General features: G+C 47.6%; 1 protein-coding gene across 2 annotated transcripts in view; it reads right to left on the reverse strand.

The window, feature by feature from the left end:
- The window catches only part of STK32B (serine/threonine kinase 32B), a gene marked incomplete at its 3' end in the record, with an annotated part of 355,734 nt that overhangs the window by 54,503 nt on the left and 285,890 nt on the right, over positions 1-15,341 (reverse strand). For both annotated transcript variants that reach the window (XM_082629843.1, XM_082629842.1), the window contains exon 5: positions 12,423-12,460. In XM_082629843.1, coding sequence (XP_082485969.1) covers positions 12,423-12,460 — 38 coding nt within the window. The remainder of the gene's footprint in view (positions 1-12,422; positions 12,461-15,341) is intronic.

Raw genomic sequence — 15,341 nt, forward strand, 5'->3', positions numbered from 1 at the left:
TTTCTTCCAAATAGATAGCCATTTGTTTCAACATTTATTGAAAATTTCATCCTTTCCCAATAACTTGTAATGTGACCTTCATTTTACATCAAGTCACACATATATGTGGATTTGCATATGGATTCTCTCTTCTGTTGTACTGACCTATTGTTTATTGCTGGACCAGAACTATACTCATTTCATTACAATAGATTTGTAGCCCATTGTAAAATTAGATGAGAGTGGTCACCCTCATGACTGTTTCTTTTCCATGTTTTCTTGGAAACATAGAAAAGAATATTTATTCTTAAATGTTTATTTGTGGAGATGAATTCTGTCCAGTTTTAGGAGATACTCCCATTAAGATTTTGAGAGGAATTACACTAAGTTATGCATTCATGTGAGAAGTGTGGACATGTAATCCACACAAGGTCATGCTCTGTCTTTCATTCAGCTTTATTCCTTCAGTGTATGTTTAGTGTTCTCTTCATTTAGACCTTGTAACTCCCTGGATAAATTTATTCCTAGATATTATATAGTTTTGGTCACTATTTTGAATGAAGATATTTTCCTTTTCTTTTTATTCCTAGTTGTTTTTAGTACAATAAAAAGCTCTTAAGTTTTGCTTATTTATCTCCTATTTGGCTACTCTATTAATCATCCATAGTACAAGATATTATCTCCCAATATCCCATCTCCCCTTCTCAGATAGTAATAGAATTTTTAACTGAGTTCATGCTCACCCACTTAAAGACTATATTTCCCAGACTCCCTTGCAGCTGGCTGTGGTCATGTGACAAGGTTCTGACCAATGGGATATGAACAGAAAGATATTTGCAACTTTCAGGATATTTCCTTAAAGGGAATGAGAATTCCCTCCTTCCCTCCACTACCCCCCCATTCTGTCACCTGTTATGTGAACTTGGGGGGATATTTTGGGCCACACAGATGAGGAGCAACAAAGTAGAAGCAGCTTGGGTCACAGTAAATGTCAATGGAGGAGAGATTAGACCTTTACAAAGAGAAAACTACTTCTGTTTCATTAAAAAAATTTTTGTGAGTCTTTGAAAAGCAATTATGTCTCTCTTAACTTTTACAACCCACTATTAATTTTGATAATTTTTCTAGTGAGCCTTTTGGTGTTTCTAGGCATAGAAGCATATCATCTGCATACAATGATGGTGTCCTTTCCCTGGTTGAAGGGCTTAGAGCACAGTGGTTAAGAACGCAGTCTTTAGAGTCAGATTACTCAAGAACAAACAGCTGTGCTCCTGTGTGGGACATCTGCTGTTTGTGGCCACTCACATCCCCTTATCTCAGCAATTACTCATCCCTGCACATCTGGCTGTGGAATGGGGCATGTGGCTCCAGCTGCAGCCAGCCAGGCTAACCTCCCCCTTTGGCTCTAACAGTTGGCTCAGGGTTGGGCATATGAACCAATTGGGGCCAATGAAAACTGGGGAGATGATTTTCTAGGGATTCAGGAAATGAAGAGTTTTCTTTCTTTTTTTTCAGGAGCTACCTAAAGTGATATTCTCTGCCTTTGGCCAGTGTGATGTGGGGATATAACCACCCCCCTGCCCCCCGAGGAACAGTAGAAGCCATTGGCTTCCACAAAGAAAGACAAGCTAAAGATGAAGCCTATCCTTGGAGAAGGCAGAGCTGCAAGGGTGGCAGAGAAATGGTGCCAAGCCTGAGCGAACCCTGCCTGAAGCTACATTCCACTGGGCTTCAGCTATACAAGCTAAAAAAAAACCTTTATTGCTTAGGACTATTTGAGTTGGGCTCCCTGTTCTTTGCCACACACTGCTGGTGTCCTAATTGATGCAGACACTTACCATGAGATTTGGGCAGGTTATTTCACTCTATAAGCCTCTGACTCTTCTAATATTAATAAGTACCTTGTAGGGTAGTTGTAAGCATTAAACAGGGTAGATAGGGACTGAGAATGTGACCTTTGAGCAAAGACCCAAAGAAGAGAGGCAGTAAGCCATTGGACTTCTGGGGGAGGAGTGTGATGGCAGAGGGAATGCGCAGCACAAAGGCCCTGCAAGGGACCAGCGAGGGGGCCAGAGAGAGAAAGTGGGAAAGGGGCTCAGATGGCTTTTACTCCAAGTAAGAGAGTTTTGAGAAAGAGAGATACAATCCAACTCACTTTAGAATCACTTTGGCTTGTGTATGGATTGTAGGGGCAACAGTCAAAGCAGGGAAACTGATAAAGAGGGAGAAAAAAAACGTACCCCCCATCTATTTAAGCTGCTGTTGTTTAGGGTTGCATAACTGGTACATAATTGGTGCTGAAGCGCATTTACTCCTTTAAGTACTCTTATTGGGGGGGGGGGGTATGGCTACCCTGTTTTTCACAGAAGAGTAGCCTGAAGCTCCAGAGACCAGTGACTCATCCACGGTTAGCAGCTGATACGTGGGAAGCTGTTTGTCTCCAGCCTCTTCCGGGGCGGGTGTTTCCCTCCGCCCCACGCTGCCCCCTTCAGAGCTGTCTCACAGCCCAGCCCTTACTTCCTTCCGGCCCTCTGGGGTGGAGAATCTGGGGCAGCTCTGAAGCCGACCAGTCTACAGGGAATTCACGTCCAACAGGAGCGCCAGACAGCAGAATTCCAATTCTGGTTTCTGTTCCGCGTGAGTTGATGAGCTGTAACTTCCCGGTGTGTCTCTTTAACGGTTGAGTCAAGATGTGGAAAGTGAAAATTAGTGCCATATGAGGTCTCCGAGTTCCTTCTAAGGAGAATGGAAATTTACTACAAAATGTGCAAATATGAACTGACTTTTCAGCTATTGGTTTTCTGTAAATTAAAAACATTCAAAATTCAGGGAGAGAAGGAGCCCAGGATATTGTGTGAGATCTGTTAGTACAAGTTTTAATGAGAGAATCAATAATCAATAATCATCCTTCCAGCCCTGTTTATGAATCCTGAACTCCAGCCCTGCTTCTCTCCTTTCTCTGAACTCATGGAAATTCATCACACCTCCAAGACTCTGATACCATTTGGAATGCTTTTTCCTACCCCCTGCCTGGCAGATTTCCATTCATTCTTCAAAACCTGGCTGGAGAGTTATATTACTGCTGGATGCACATCTGACATTTGCTTGCTTGCTTCCACTAACAGGAGACTCACTACCATGAGGGGTGTGTGTGTCTTAGTTGGCTTGGGCTGCTAAAACAGATTACCACAGACTGAGTGGTGTAAACATCAAGCATTTATTCTTCACAGTCCTGGAAGTTGGAAGTCCAAGATCAGGGTGCCAGCATGGTCGGGTTCTTGGTGAAGGTCTTCTTCCTAGTTTACATGACAGCTTTCTTGCTGTATCCTCACATGGTGGAGAGAGAGAGAGAGCTCTGGTCCCTTCATCCCCTTATAGGGCACGAATCCCATCATGGGGGCTCCAACCCTATGACTTCTTCCCAACCCAATTACTTCCTAGAGGCCTCAACTCCAAGTACCATCACACTGGGGGTTAAGGCTTCAACATGAATTTTGGTGGAGACACATTTAGTCCATGGCAGACTGACTAGTTTAGGCTTCTCCTCTGGACCCCGACCCGTACCTCCACAGTCCCCTCCATTGTCATTCCCATGCTAGCATTCACCATGTTGTATCTGTCACTTTGTCCATCTCCTTGAGGCCAGGAATCCTCCCTCATTCATTTCTATGTCCCCAGTACCTTAGCACTGGCCTGACCTAGAAAAGGTACTTATCAAGTGTTTGTTGACTGGCTGATCAACTGACCAAATAAAAGACTGAATGAAGGAAATATGGTAGGCAATCCCATCACCTTTCTTCTTCTTTACTTCTTAAGGCTATCATGATATTTACAGGAGTTGACAACACTCCATTTCAATTTTTGACTTTTAAAACTGTAGCAATGTCACTTTTTCAGCTGGACCTCAGCTGATGGAACTCAGCCACCCTCTCCATGGTTTTTGTAATCACTGGAGCCAGTGTCAGGATTGGCACCATGAGGACCTCTAACTTGGGCTATTTTCCGAGTACACATCCATGTGACTCGGAAAAATTCTCACTCATTTCTTCATTCACTTAGCAATCATTTAATGAGCACCTCCTACCTGTGCCTATGGGTGGAGGGGGCTTGAAACTGCAGACACTAAGGATGTGCCAGTTACCTGTGTCATAGAACTGGGGGGGTGGGATGATGGAGATTACACGGGGCTAAAGTCCCATCCACAGTCCCCTCACTGGGGTATAATTGGCAATGCAGAGAATCTTCTCAGTATTACCAGCAACAGGGACTCCTACTTCGAAGACTGATTCCTGCATCTTCCCTATATATTCCAGGAGAAAACATCCAAAGCCCTCCTGAATTTTGCTGACTTTTCATTTGTTTCTTCTGCAGCTACATTGCACAAGTGTCTATTCCTGCTCCACCATGCCACACCCCTTCCCTTCTCCCCTCTCAGCCCCTGTAATGAAATAGCCCCAAACCCGCGTGGGTATTTACTGAATGAGTGAGGGCGGTGCAGTGCTCTCACTGGGACCGACAAGGCCATAGTCCAGGAAAAGATGGTGTCTGCTTGGGAGGGGATAGTCAACACAACGGCAGGCTTTGTTTACAGCAGAGTGAGTTCTCTCTAGATCTGTCCTCAGGAAGTCAAGATTGGATTTGTGGCTGTGAATTCCTAGGAGTGAGTGCTAAGGTAGTGCCCACCAGAAGGCACTAGATTGGGAGTTAGGCTGACAGGGGGTCCAGGTGTAAGAGATGATCTCCTCCCACATTATTTTCTGCCTTGTTTCCCTGGAATTTGGAGTAAAGCCTCATGGGAACATCTATCCCCACCTTAGCTGGTTTACAGGGTCTACATCATGCCTAAGCCAGAGGTCACAGTGGTGCTGCTGAAAAGATGCAGCTGGATGCCCAAGAGGATGAGAACCTTGCTGTAGACCCAACTGCCCCGCCCATGACAGGCTCACATGCTCACTGCTAATAATATCTGTACTTCCAAGATGTCAGTGTGATGCTACCCTGGCTGTGATACTTCCCTCAGGATCACACATCCTGGGTGCTGTTCCCTCTTCCCACTTGTCTTCATGGAGATGACAGTGAATGTACTGCAGGACAGTGGCAGAAAGAGAGGGGGGGTGAGGAGAGGGAAAAGGAAGGAAGGAAGAAGAAAAGAAAGAAAGAAAGAAACCAAATCAAATTCCAGGGCACCAGCTTATCCAGGCTTCATTTGGCTTTACCTCAACCAAAGATTGACTCTGTTTTGGGGCACACCTTTGCCTGATGTAGAATGAATGACCCTCTGATTTTCTTCTATTCTATTTGATTTGACCCCCTCCCCCATCTTGGACATGGGATGGGAAAGAAGGACTTTCAAAACAATCTGTGTGGGACTCCCCTGGTTGTCCAGTGTCCCCCTTCCAATGCAGGGGATGCTGGTTCGATCCCTGGTCAGGGAACTAAGATCCTACATGCCGCAGGGCAACTAAGCCCGCGCGCCTCAACTACTGAACTCGCGGGCCTCAACTAGAGCCCGCGTGCTGCAAACCACAGAGCCCACGTGCTCTGGACCCCGCGCACCACAACTACAGAGCCCACACACCCTGGAGCCTGTGCACCACAACTAGAGAAGAGAAAACCTGCATGCCACAACCAGAGAGAAGCCAGCGCAACGAAAGATCCCGCGTGCCTCAATGAAGATCCTGCGTGCCGCAACTAAGACCAACGCAGCCAAAACTAAATAAAATAAATAAATAATAAATAAATCAATCTTCAAAAAACAAAAAAAATCTGTGTGCTCCCTGCTCCCCCTGTGCGGGGGTGAACAAATAATAGCAGGGTACAAGAAATGCAACACGTGTGGGATTTCTTGAGCTCCTAGGCTGAGATTTGGGGGAACTCCCACCCAAGACGAGTTTCAACGCTTTCCCCCGGGATATACTGTGATTTCATAAAACCTGCCCAGCCTTCACACCCTATTTGATTTGATGCTGCTTGGAAACCACCTCCCCCAAGGCTTTTGAGAGGGCTCAACAGTTCTGAGTTTCTTTCTGAGTTTCTTTCCCCTTTTCTCTACTTCTGTGGCTTTTAATGTTAAGTCACTAGATTTGGGGTTAATTAGTTACTGCAGCATAGCCATGGCTACCTGATCAATCATTTCCCTTCCACGTCTCTGTATATAATTTTATGCAATCATACTAATCGCAGTGAATTAGATTTACAGAAAGGTTTTTATAAACTTTCTCAGCCATGATTTGCTCTTTGCAATGACTGTGAGAGGCACGGGGATAGAGACTATCTTTTGATACCTAGCATCCTTTTCCACTCCATTCTTTCCTGCCTCCTGTATTATAAGGACCAGAAAGAGAGAAAAACCACACGTCCTGATCCTCTTGCAGCTAGGGTTCTGGACAAGATTTAGGTTCTGCCTTTCAAGTGCACTCAGGCAAGGTCTGGAAGCAGAAGGAGAATGCCATTTGAAGTCTGGAGTTACACTGTCTCAAGTCAAGGAAGTATGCGTGTCTCCAAACCAGAAGCTGGCAAACAGAACTGACACACCCTTCCCTGTCACCTTCAGAGGGAGCACAGCCCTGCGGACACATTGACCTCGGGTTCTTAGTCTCCAGGGCTGTGAGACAATACATCTCTGCTGTTTATTGCCTCTCAATTTGTGGGACTTTGTTCCAGCACCCCTAGGAAACTAATACAGGGGGCTATTTATTGGGGGTCCTCAGAGATTCCTGCTCTGGGTCTTCAGGACTTTAAGACATCACACTGGGCTAGACACTTCCATTCCCAGCAGTCTTCAGAAAGAATCTCATTACAATCCTCCCAAGGACTCCAGGCTAGCTTTAAGCCACATTCCTAAGCCTTATCCTTAAACTCGTCTAGAATAATGACACCCACTGTTGGCCCCTCTGACTTAGCAGAAACACCTCTGCCCCCCAACTTGCCTGGGTGGCTTTTCCCACTTCCATCTCAGCTGCTTCAATCCCTGCATCTGAGGCTTCAGAATCAACACACGCCTGATTTGTTAATTTCCTGGGGTCTCGTGATGGGGATGTCACAGCACATACAGTGTTTTGACAAGTGATAAGGGGGTGTTGCTGCTGGCCACTGCCGTTTTGGGGAACACTTATCACACTTGCCGACAAATATGTCAGCAACAGATGGAGAGGAAATTCTTTGAAATAAGTCCAGTGAATGAGTGCTCTGAAATAGAGCCTGTTAATAGAAAATTTGAAGTGAAGTCAACAGATTAGGAGACAATTGCCATTGAAAAGATAGTTGTTTGTTACTCACAGTTCCTAAGAGGAGGGGGTCACATCACACCATGTGGGCCCCCCCCAGGGAAGCACTAGCGTTAGTCATGAGACAGAGGGAGAAGGGAGAAAATGTGGGCAAGAGCCTTTCTGGCGGTTTCTGTGGGAAGGAACAGGCAAGGCAGGGCAAGCAGGCTTAGGACTGGCTAGTCTGAATAATTTCAGGGGTTCTGGGGCACAGGAGCTGTCCCTGGCTGTCTGGATCCTGGCACTGGGGTGTTTAGGGCAAGTGGATAGTGGCCTGGAGTGTGCAGAAGTCAAGCATCCGATTACAGGAAATAGAAGACGTGGTGAATACAATGAGAAAACAAATTCATTCTGCTGGCATGGCTGCTGTGTCACCTGTTACTAAAGATCCAGGTGAGGTTTCTGATCCCCAAGCGCCCATCCCGAGGTCCCTGAGAAAAGAATGAGTTCTACGCCTCACAGCCTGCTGTCCTCTGGCCAGTGGCGCTTTCTCCCTTGCCCTCTGGAATGCTCTGCTCTCAAATGCTCTGGTGCCCACACTCTGGAGGGAGGATCCAGAAAGCCCTCCCTCCCCCTCCCCCTCCCCCAGCTTCACTGCCCTTCTGCTCCGGCACAGCCTCACCCCTGCCCGTCCCAGCACTGACCCTGCTGGGTCGGAATCACCTGTTTACTTTTCTGTCCCTCCCTCAGCCCTGGCTACACCTTAGAACCACCTGGTAACTTTCACCGCACCTTCACCCCACCACCGCGCCCAGCACTTTCTCCTGCGAGATGAGTCAAGTGAGTGCCTCTGCGGGTGGGACCTTGGCATTGGCACCTTTTACAGTTCCTGGGTGACATGCAGCCGTGGCTGAGAAGCGCCACCCTAGACCACGATGTCCTCGGCCCCAGGGGGTCTGTGTCCTTGGGTCACCTGTCACAACACCTGGCTTATGGCCGGTCTGCAAAAGTGAAGGAATTACTTTCTTGCATACGGAAGAGGACAGAGCTACAGTTGTCCCTCTGTATCTGCTGGGGATTGGTTCCAGGACCCCCACTTATACCCAAATCTTTGGATGCTCAAGTCCCATGTATAAAATGGTGTAGAATTTACATATAACCTGGGCACACCCTTCCATATACATTTTTTTTTTTTTTACTTATAAATACCTAGTACAATGTAAATGCTATGTAAATAGTTGTAAGTACAATGCGTATGTTATGTAAATAGTTGCTAGCTAGCAGCAAATTCAAGTTTTGCTTTTTGGAACTTTCCGGAGTTCTTTTCCTGAATGTTTGCCATCTGAGGTTGGTTCAATTCGAGAATGTGAAACCCCAGGTAAGAAAGCGGACAGTATATGGTCAGTACATTTTGACCAAGGGTCCTCAGTAGACACTCAGGGCAAAACGCAGGCACTGCCCTTCTGTCTCTGACTCCCGGCTCTTTGCTCATTTGGGGGGAAGTCAAGCTCCCGTGTGTTAAAGACCAGCCCCCCACCTGCGCATCTGCTGCATGATCGCATTAATCTCCGCAGTTCCTCCTCCTCTGTATCCTTCCTTTTGCCATGTCATTTGGCAGTGCCCAACCCCGACCTGGTTGGGTCTTGTGAGTTGCTTTGCCCACTGGGATGGCAGCAAATGTGATGCAGGTGGTGGCTTAAGTGACTGGGCTTTCCCTGCCTCTGTTTCTGCTATGGCCACGCAAGGTCACACAGGGCTGGCCTGCCAGAAGGTGAGCCGTGAGGAGCTAGGCCGAGTTGCCCAGTCAATGAGTCAAGGTCATAGCGTACCAGCTGGTAGCCAGGCGACCCCCAGACATGGGAGTAAGCACAGCCAACGTCACCGTAGCTGCCTGGCTGACCCTGCAGGACCTCAATCTTAGGAGCAAGCCCCGCCTACAAGAGCGTAACCCCACAGGCCTGTGAGCTAACTGGATGCTTCTTGTTTATGCCATTAAAGTCATGTGGTTATTCATCACCCAGCAATATTGTACCAAAAGAAAATGAATGCAATCCCTTCCCCTTCCCTCTACAGTTTTAAATTCCCCATTTCCTAGAGCACTTTGCCCTCAGCCCTAAAGCACTCTCAACTCTTCCTCTCACACTGTGCTATGATGCTACATCTTCCTTCAACTTCATTTTACCTCCAGGTATGGTCTCCCTCTGCTTTTGCTGTTAGCCAAGAGACCCCAAATCTCAGAGTACAATTAGCGCCCATTCTAGGCGATAAAACCAGCCTGAAAGATCAGAAAGCAGAGCAGACACCGGGGGAGCAGAGACACTTCTGTGAGAGCCTTGGATTTTGTATAACCAGCAGATCTTGAACATTTTAAATAAAATATGAATGCATTTATTTAATTATGCTTATAACTCACTGTAAACACAGCAACCAACTTGTTCTCTGAGAAAACACTTAATGAGATCCATCAGCAAACTCTTTAAATAGAAACACATAGTTATCTGTTTTGTAAGCTGTTTTTTTAATGCATTTAACAACAGGGTAAGGAGATCTAACGTACAGCATGCTGACAGTAGTTAATAATACTGTACTGTGTGGTTGAAATTTGCTAAGAGGGTAGATCTTAAATGTTCTCACCACTCACACAATAAGAAGGTAACTATAAGAGGCGCTGGATACGTTAATTACCGTGTGTTGTTAATGTCACAATGTATATGGGTATTAAATCCTCATGTTGTACACCTTTAAAAAATCACATTGTACAACCTAAACATATACAGTTTTTATTTGCCAATCACACCTCAATAAAGCTGGAGGGGGAAAAAAGGCAATAATGACTAAGTAAGAAAAAATGAAAGAAAAGCTGATGAGCATCTATCTCCTGTCATAAATCAGGGAAAGGAAAAACATAGCCACAGTCTCCTCTCTTGTCCTTCTCTCCTAGGGGAGAAGATTTGTGCTTTTTGAGAATTCTCTGCTCCTGATTTTCCTTCTGCACTGCCTAAAAAGGCACTCATGGATGCTAAAGCGGATGGAGGGGAGGGTCTCAGCCATTCACATCTTAGTATGGAATAGTGTTCAGTGCTCTGTCTTGACAGCAAGCTTGATGAAAAAGGAGCTTAGAGAAGAGAGGAGGGTTCGAATCCTTGGGGAGCGTGTGGGATGCTGCAAAGCCAGAGGGCAGGGTCAGGACACTGTGTAAGGCATGTGGGAGGTGGTGAAGGGTGGGGAGATGTGGGAGGAAAGTGGGAAAGGGCTGAGGGGGAGAGGTGAGGACGAGCACAGAAGGGGAGGTAGGAAGGGATGGACGGAGATCCAGGAGCTCAGGAACGAGGGAACCCAGAGAAGGCTGTGTGAGCTCTGACCCGAGGCTGTAGCATCGGGCAGGAACTATGGCGTCGGGCAGGCCCTGGTTACCCCACAGGCTTGCTGAGTCTCATTTCATCCTAGAGGAACTGGCTGAATTATTCCTACTGCTTGGTGTTCCTGCCTTGATTTTGCTTCTGGAAAGCTGCCCAGGGCCTGAAAGGTCTTTGTCCAAAAGTCTCTCTCAAGTCTCTAGGCAGGGGCCGTGAGGATCCCAGCCAGAACCCTGCCCTCCACACCCCTGGTTTCCAGGACAGCCCTGCGAGGGGTCCTGCATCACCCAGCCTGTGCCTCTTCTTCCTCCACCTCACCTGCTTCTGTGATCTGAGCAGAGAAGGGACAGGAGAGGCTGAGAACTATAAGCTAATACAAGCCCTCCTGAGCACCTTTATGTCCTGGTGCTGGGACAGTGGCTGATCCTCACCATCTTATCTTAGACCTTTGCCACCCTGCAAGGTGGTATTACTTGTTTTGCAACTTGACTGAAGACACGCAGCTAGTTGGGGGACCAGCTGAGACCCAGGTCTGGGGTTCCTGCCTTTTAGATACAAACTGGGGACCTTGATTTGCAGCCTCAGCTCTGCTCAGTTTCCCCCTGGCAACCTAAGGTCATCCTTGACCTTCCATTCGGGAGCACAGGGATTTCACCTCTCTGCCCCAAAGCACTTGGTCTGGTTTCAGCCTCTGGCAGGAGACTGGAGCCCAGATGGTCCCATCTACCACTCCCACTCTGTCTCCCAGTACCAAGGGGTTTATACAACGAGGTAGGATTCCCTGAGACACACTGGTGACACACACAAGTCCTAGAGGGGCTTCGGGCTGGAGCCACAGCCTCAGCCTGCGGGAGGGAGTGGGGGAGGTAGGTCAGAGGAGCCGTGTAGATGAGGCGGCAGACTCATCCCTGAAAGATTCAGCAGCACATCAGAAAAATCCCCACCTGCTCACTCCAGCCCACAGCCCTGAAAGCCCTTGGGAGATGAGTTCCTGAAGCAACATCAGGGAATTTAGTCTCCAAGACTGCCATGATGGTTGGCTGCAAAGCTGACTTTGGCATGGACTGCAGGGGACTGTCAGTCATTGCTGGGCTGTGCCCTGGACTTGTGGTCCTGACTTGACTGGGCACCACATCCCTGGGACTGACTCAGAACACAGAGGCCCAGGTTCTCTAAACAGGACAGGGTCTGACCTCTGATTCTTACCAAGTCCCCCAGGGGATTCCGATAAGACCAGAGTTGGAGAGCCGCTGACATGGAGCCTTCTCCATGGACCAGCAGTGTCAGCCTCAACTGGGAGGTGTTATAAATGCAGAATCTCAGGTCCACCTCACTCCACTGAATCAGTTTAAGAAGATGCCCACACTCCGTACACACATAAAAACTTGAGAAGCCTGGATGAGGGAGGGCTTAGAGGATTACTGATTACTGATTTCTAGCTTGCCAAGCACACCCTATCACATTTGATCCCCATGACAATCTGGAAGATGGGTATCATTTTCCCCATTTTACTGAAGATGACATTGAGGCTTAGAGAGGTGAATGACATTTCTGAAGCCCCGGGTTCACAGGTTGGAGAGCAGGGGTGGGAGGCTCAGAGCTTCCCAACCTTGTATCCCGTTCCCATTTCTGCCCTGTTGTCCTCACACCAGGACGTGAATGGTGATGTCTTTAGATATGAAACCATCAAATACATTGGACTTAACTCACCGCAGCAGGACACATACCAGAAATTTACACAGGTGTTCATTCACCAGGACTGAAACAAAAGAAGGCTTTCTAGTCAACCCTAAACTCCAACTCACCAGGACCAGGACCAAATTCCCAGAGCCTCAAAGTTCCCACTGAAATAGTCTCTAGCAAGCGTTCATAACAGGCTTACCGTGTTCATCCAGCAGTATGTTGTCTGGCTTGATGTCTCTGTAAGAGAAGACAAAGAAGCTGAAAATGTGATTTCTGGAGCCTACCGAGGAGCACGTGACAAACATGACAACTGGGGATAAATGCCTGACAACACCTAGAGTGCTTGTCTCTCCCCCAGCATGGGGGCTCAGACAGGGAGCGGAAGAGTGATTGTTATGATAGTGGAGCCCTGTGTTCTTGCTTCCTTCCCTTTCCTTTTCCTGGAACTGCAAGTGGATTGTGTGAATATTTTTCTCCTCAATATTCTTAATGATTTCTGGCCTCTTGAGTCCCAGGAATGACTGCTCACTGAGCACAGGGGCTCTACTGGTGGGTACAGACACTTATCCTTCCTGATGGAATTTAGCCCTCCCACCTTGCTAGGTACTAAACCTCCCAGGTGTAATGGTCTCTGCTCTATAGACCCGGGAACTGAGGCTCTGGGAGGTTCAGTAACTTGTCCTGGTCAGCCTTGTCCACAGCCTTGGCCAGTTTTTGTACAATCTCAGAAGATTTGACATTTATTATAAAGAAGTGATTGGGGCTTGAATTTCTAAAATCTGTGATTTTTACATGGAGCTTTGGAAAGTGTATGCACGTTCATGATGACTAAATCAGGGTTGAAGATGTCAATTGAGTTTCTTAAAAGACCACACCCAGCAATCAGCTGGTTTTTGTACAGTCTGTGAGCTAAGAAGGGCTTTTACATTTTTAAAAGATTGTAAAAAACGAAACAAGACACACACATGCACAAAGCAAAAATGAAAAGAAATGTACAACACAGACTGATGTGACCCTCAAAGCCTAAAATATTTATTATCTGGTCCTTCAGAAGTTTGCTGATCCCTTTTGCACACAGTGGGCCATGTGCAGCGAAATCTCGGCTGGGGAGTTTCTGGAAAATTCTGCTCTATGTCATCACTATAGCAAAGGGCTCCCAACTCCAAGTGTGCTTTTTAAAGGCAGGGGTTTTGCTTTCTTCACTTCTGCACCCCTAGCATGGTGTCTGTCACCAGCAGACACAGTCAAAGAAAAACCAGGACAGTAGTTAAAGCAGTAAAGACAGATTTTATTCAGTTGCAATCACCAAAGGGGAAAAGACAGCTCAGCATAGAACTGGGCTCAATTCTGAACACAACGGGGACAAGTGGGGATTTGTAGCCGAGGAGCAGGTGGGGATCGGTGGATGGAAAGTTACTAAGAGGAGACATCAGAGGTGAGGGGGGTTCAGGATTCCTGCTGATGGCAGGCCAGGGTGATCAAACCACCCAGGGGATGAGCAACCTGATCAGAGGATGATCAGGTCGGGAGGATGGGGGATTCTGGCTAAACCAATTTAGCAGGTTCTTGCCAAGACCGGATGATGCAGAGACAAGACAGAAGTACAAAAGACGAGGTCGGGTTTCAGAAGAACTCATCAGAAGAGCCTGAGTAGAGTTTGGGGTGGGGGGAAGAACCTTTGTCAACACACAGGAAACACGGAAGAATGAATGTGAGAGAAACACAGCCTTGGAGAAACTCAGTGGACAGCTTCAGCTCTGATTTACCCATCATTAACATGCATACACTTTCCAAAGCTTTGTATTAAGCCATAGGTTTTAGAATTGCAAGCCCCACTCACTCATTTAGAGTAAATGTCAAATCTTTTGAGACTAATGACAGCTTTCTTCAAAATAAAAAGCGACTGCTCCTGAGTTTATCAAATAGCAATTCTACCTGAAAACACACCATGGTTATTTGTAACAATATGAGGTAATGCCTACGGCTTTGGGGAAGAAAGATACACTCAAACCATAGCTTTAAATTTTCATTTTCATTGTGACTTGTGAATACTGATGAGCATTAAGCCAATGGAACCCCAGCTGCCAAGTTCACAAACACATGTCCCTGGTGAACAGAGATTGGTCGTTAGGGGAGTCCCCAGGGGGAGGATGAACTGGAGAGCTCACACAATTAAAACAAAAGACGGAAGACCTGGAGTCAAGTGTTTGTGGTTCAAATCAGCAAACACTTGGCCCCTGTCTAGGGCCTCTCCCAGGAGGGTTTCTCCAGAAAAGGTGAGAGAAGGGAAAATAAATACTTGTCAAGAATGAAAACACAGCAGCAAGTATTCAAGAGCATCCTTTCTTTCTTTTTTTTTTTTTTTGCAGTACGCGAGCCTCTCACTGTTGTGGCCTCTCCCGTTGCGGAGCACAGGCTCCGGACGCGCAGGCCCAGTGGCCACGGCTCACGGGCCCAGCCGCTCCACAGCATGTGGGATCTTCCCGGACCGGGGCATGAACCCGTGTCCCCTGCATCGGCAGGTGGACTCTCAACCACTGCGCCACCAGGGAAGCCCGAGAGCATCCTTTCTTTAAGGTGTCACTAGAACTACAATGACTTTCTTTGGGGTGTGTGGATCTCGGAGGTGCTGGCTGTGGACCAAGAACATGAGCCCAAAAGGCCTGCAAGGTCCTTGGCCTGAGCTGCCGCCTCTGCTGATGCTGAAACTGCCCTGTTTCGGCGTTTTCTGCCCACCCCTCTCCTTTTCTTCCTTCTTCATCCCTCACTCCCTCCTCTGACTTCTTCCTTTTCCTTCCAGGGCATTCCCGGGAGAGTCCTCAAATGCTTCCTCCTGGCAGGTCTGGGCAGAGAGCTGGGGACACAGTCCCTCCCCTCTGGAAGCTCAGAATCAGTGGGAGAGGGAGACATGCAGGTGGGGTGGCACAGAAGCCACGGTGCAGGGAGACTGCTCTGGAGCCTGGGGGAGATGGAACGGGGGCAGCTGGAGAGGGAACAGCCAGCCAGGGAATCACATGGACCAGTGGGGACCAGGGTATCAGAGCCAAGAAAAGATGGGGCAGTGGTGGCAGACCTAAGGAGAGGCGACCTTGTGTAGTAGGGAGAAGAGTGTTCCCCC

The sequence above is a fragment of the Mesoplodon mirus genome (genome assembly GCF_964341445.2).
Source record: "Mesoplodon mirus genome assembly, chromosome: 2".
In the NCBI taxonomy this organism is placed as follows: domain Eukaryota; kingdom Metazoa; phylum Chordata; class Mammalia; order Artiodactyla; family Ziphiidae; genus Mesoplodon; species Mesoplodon mirus.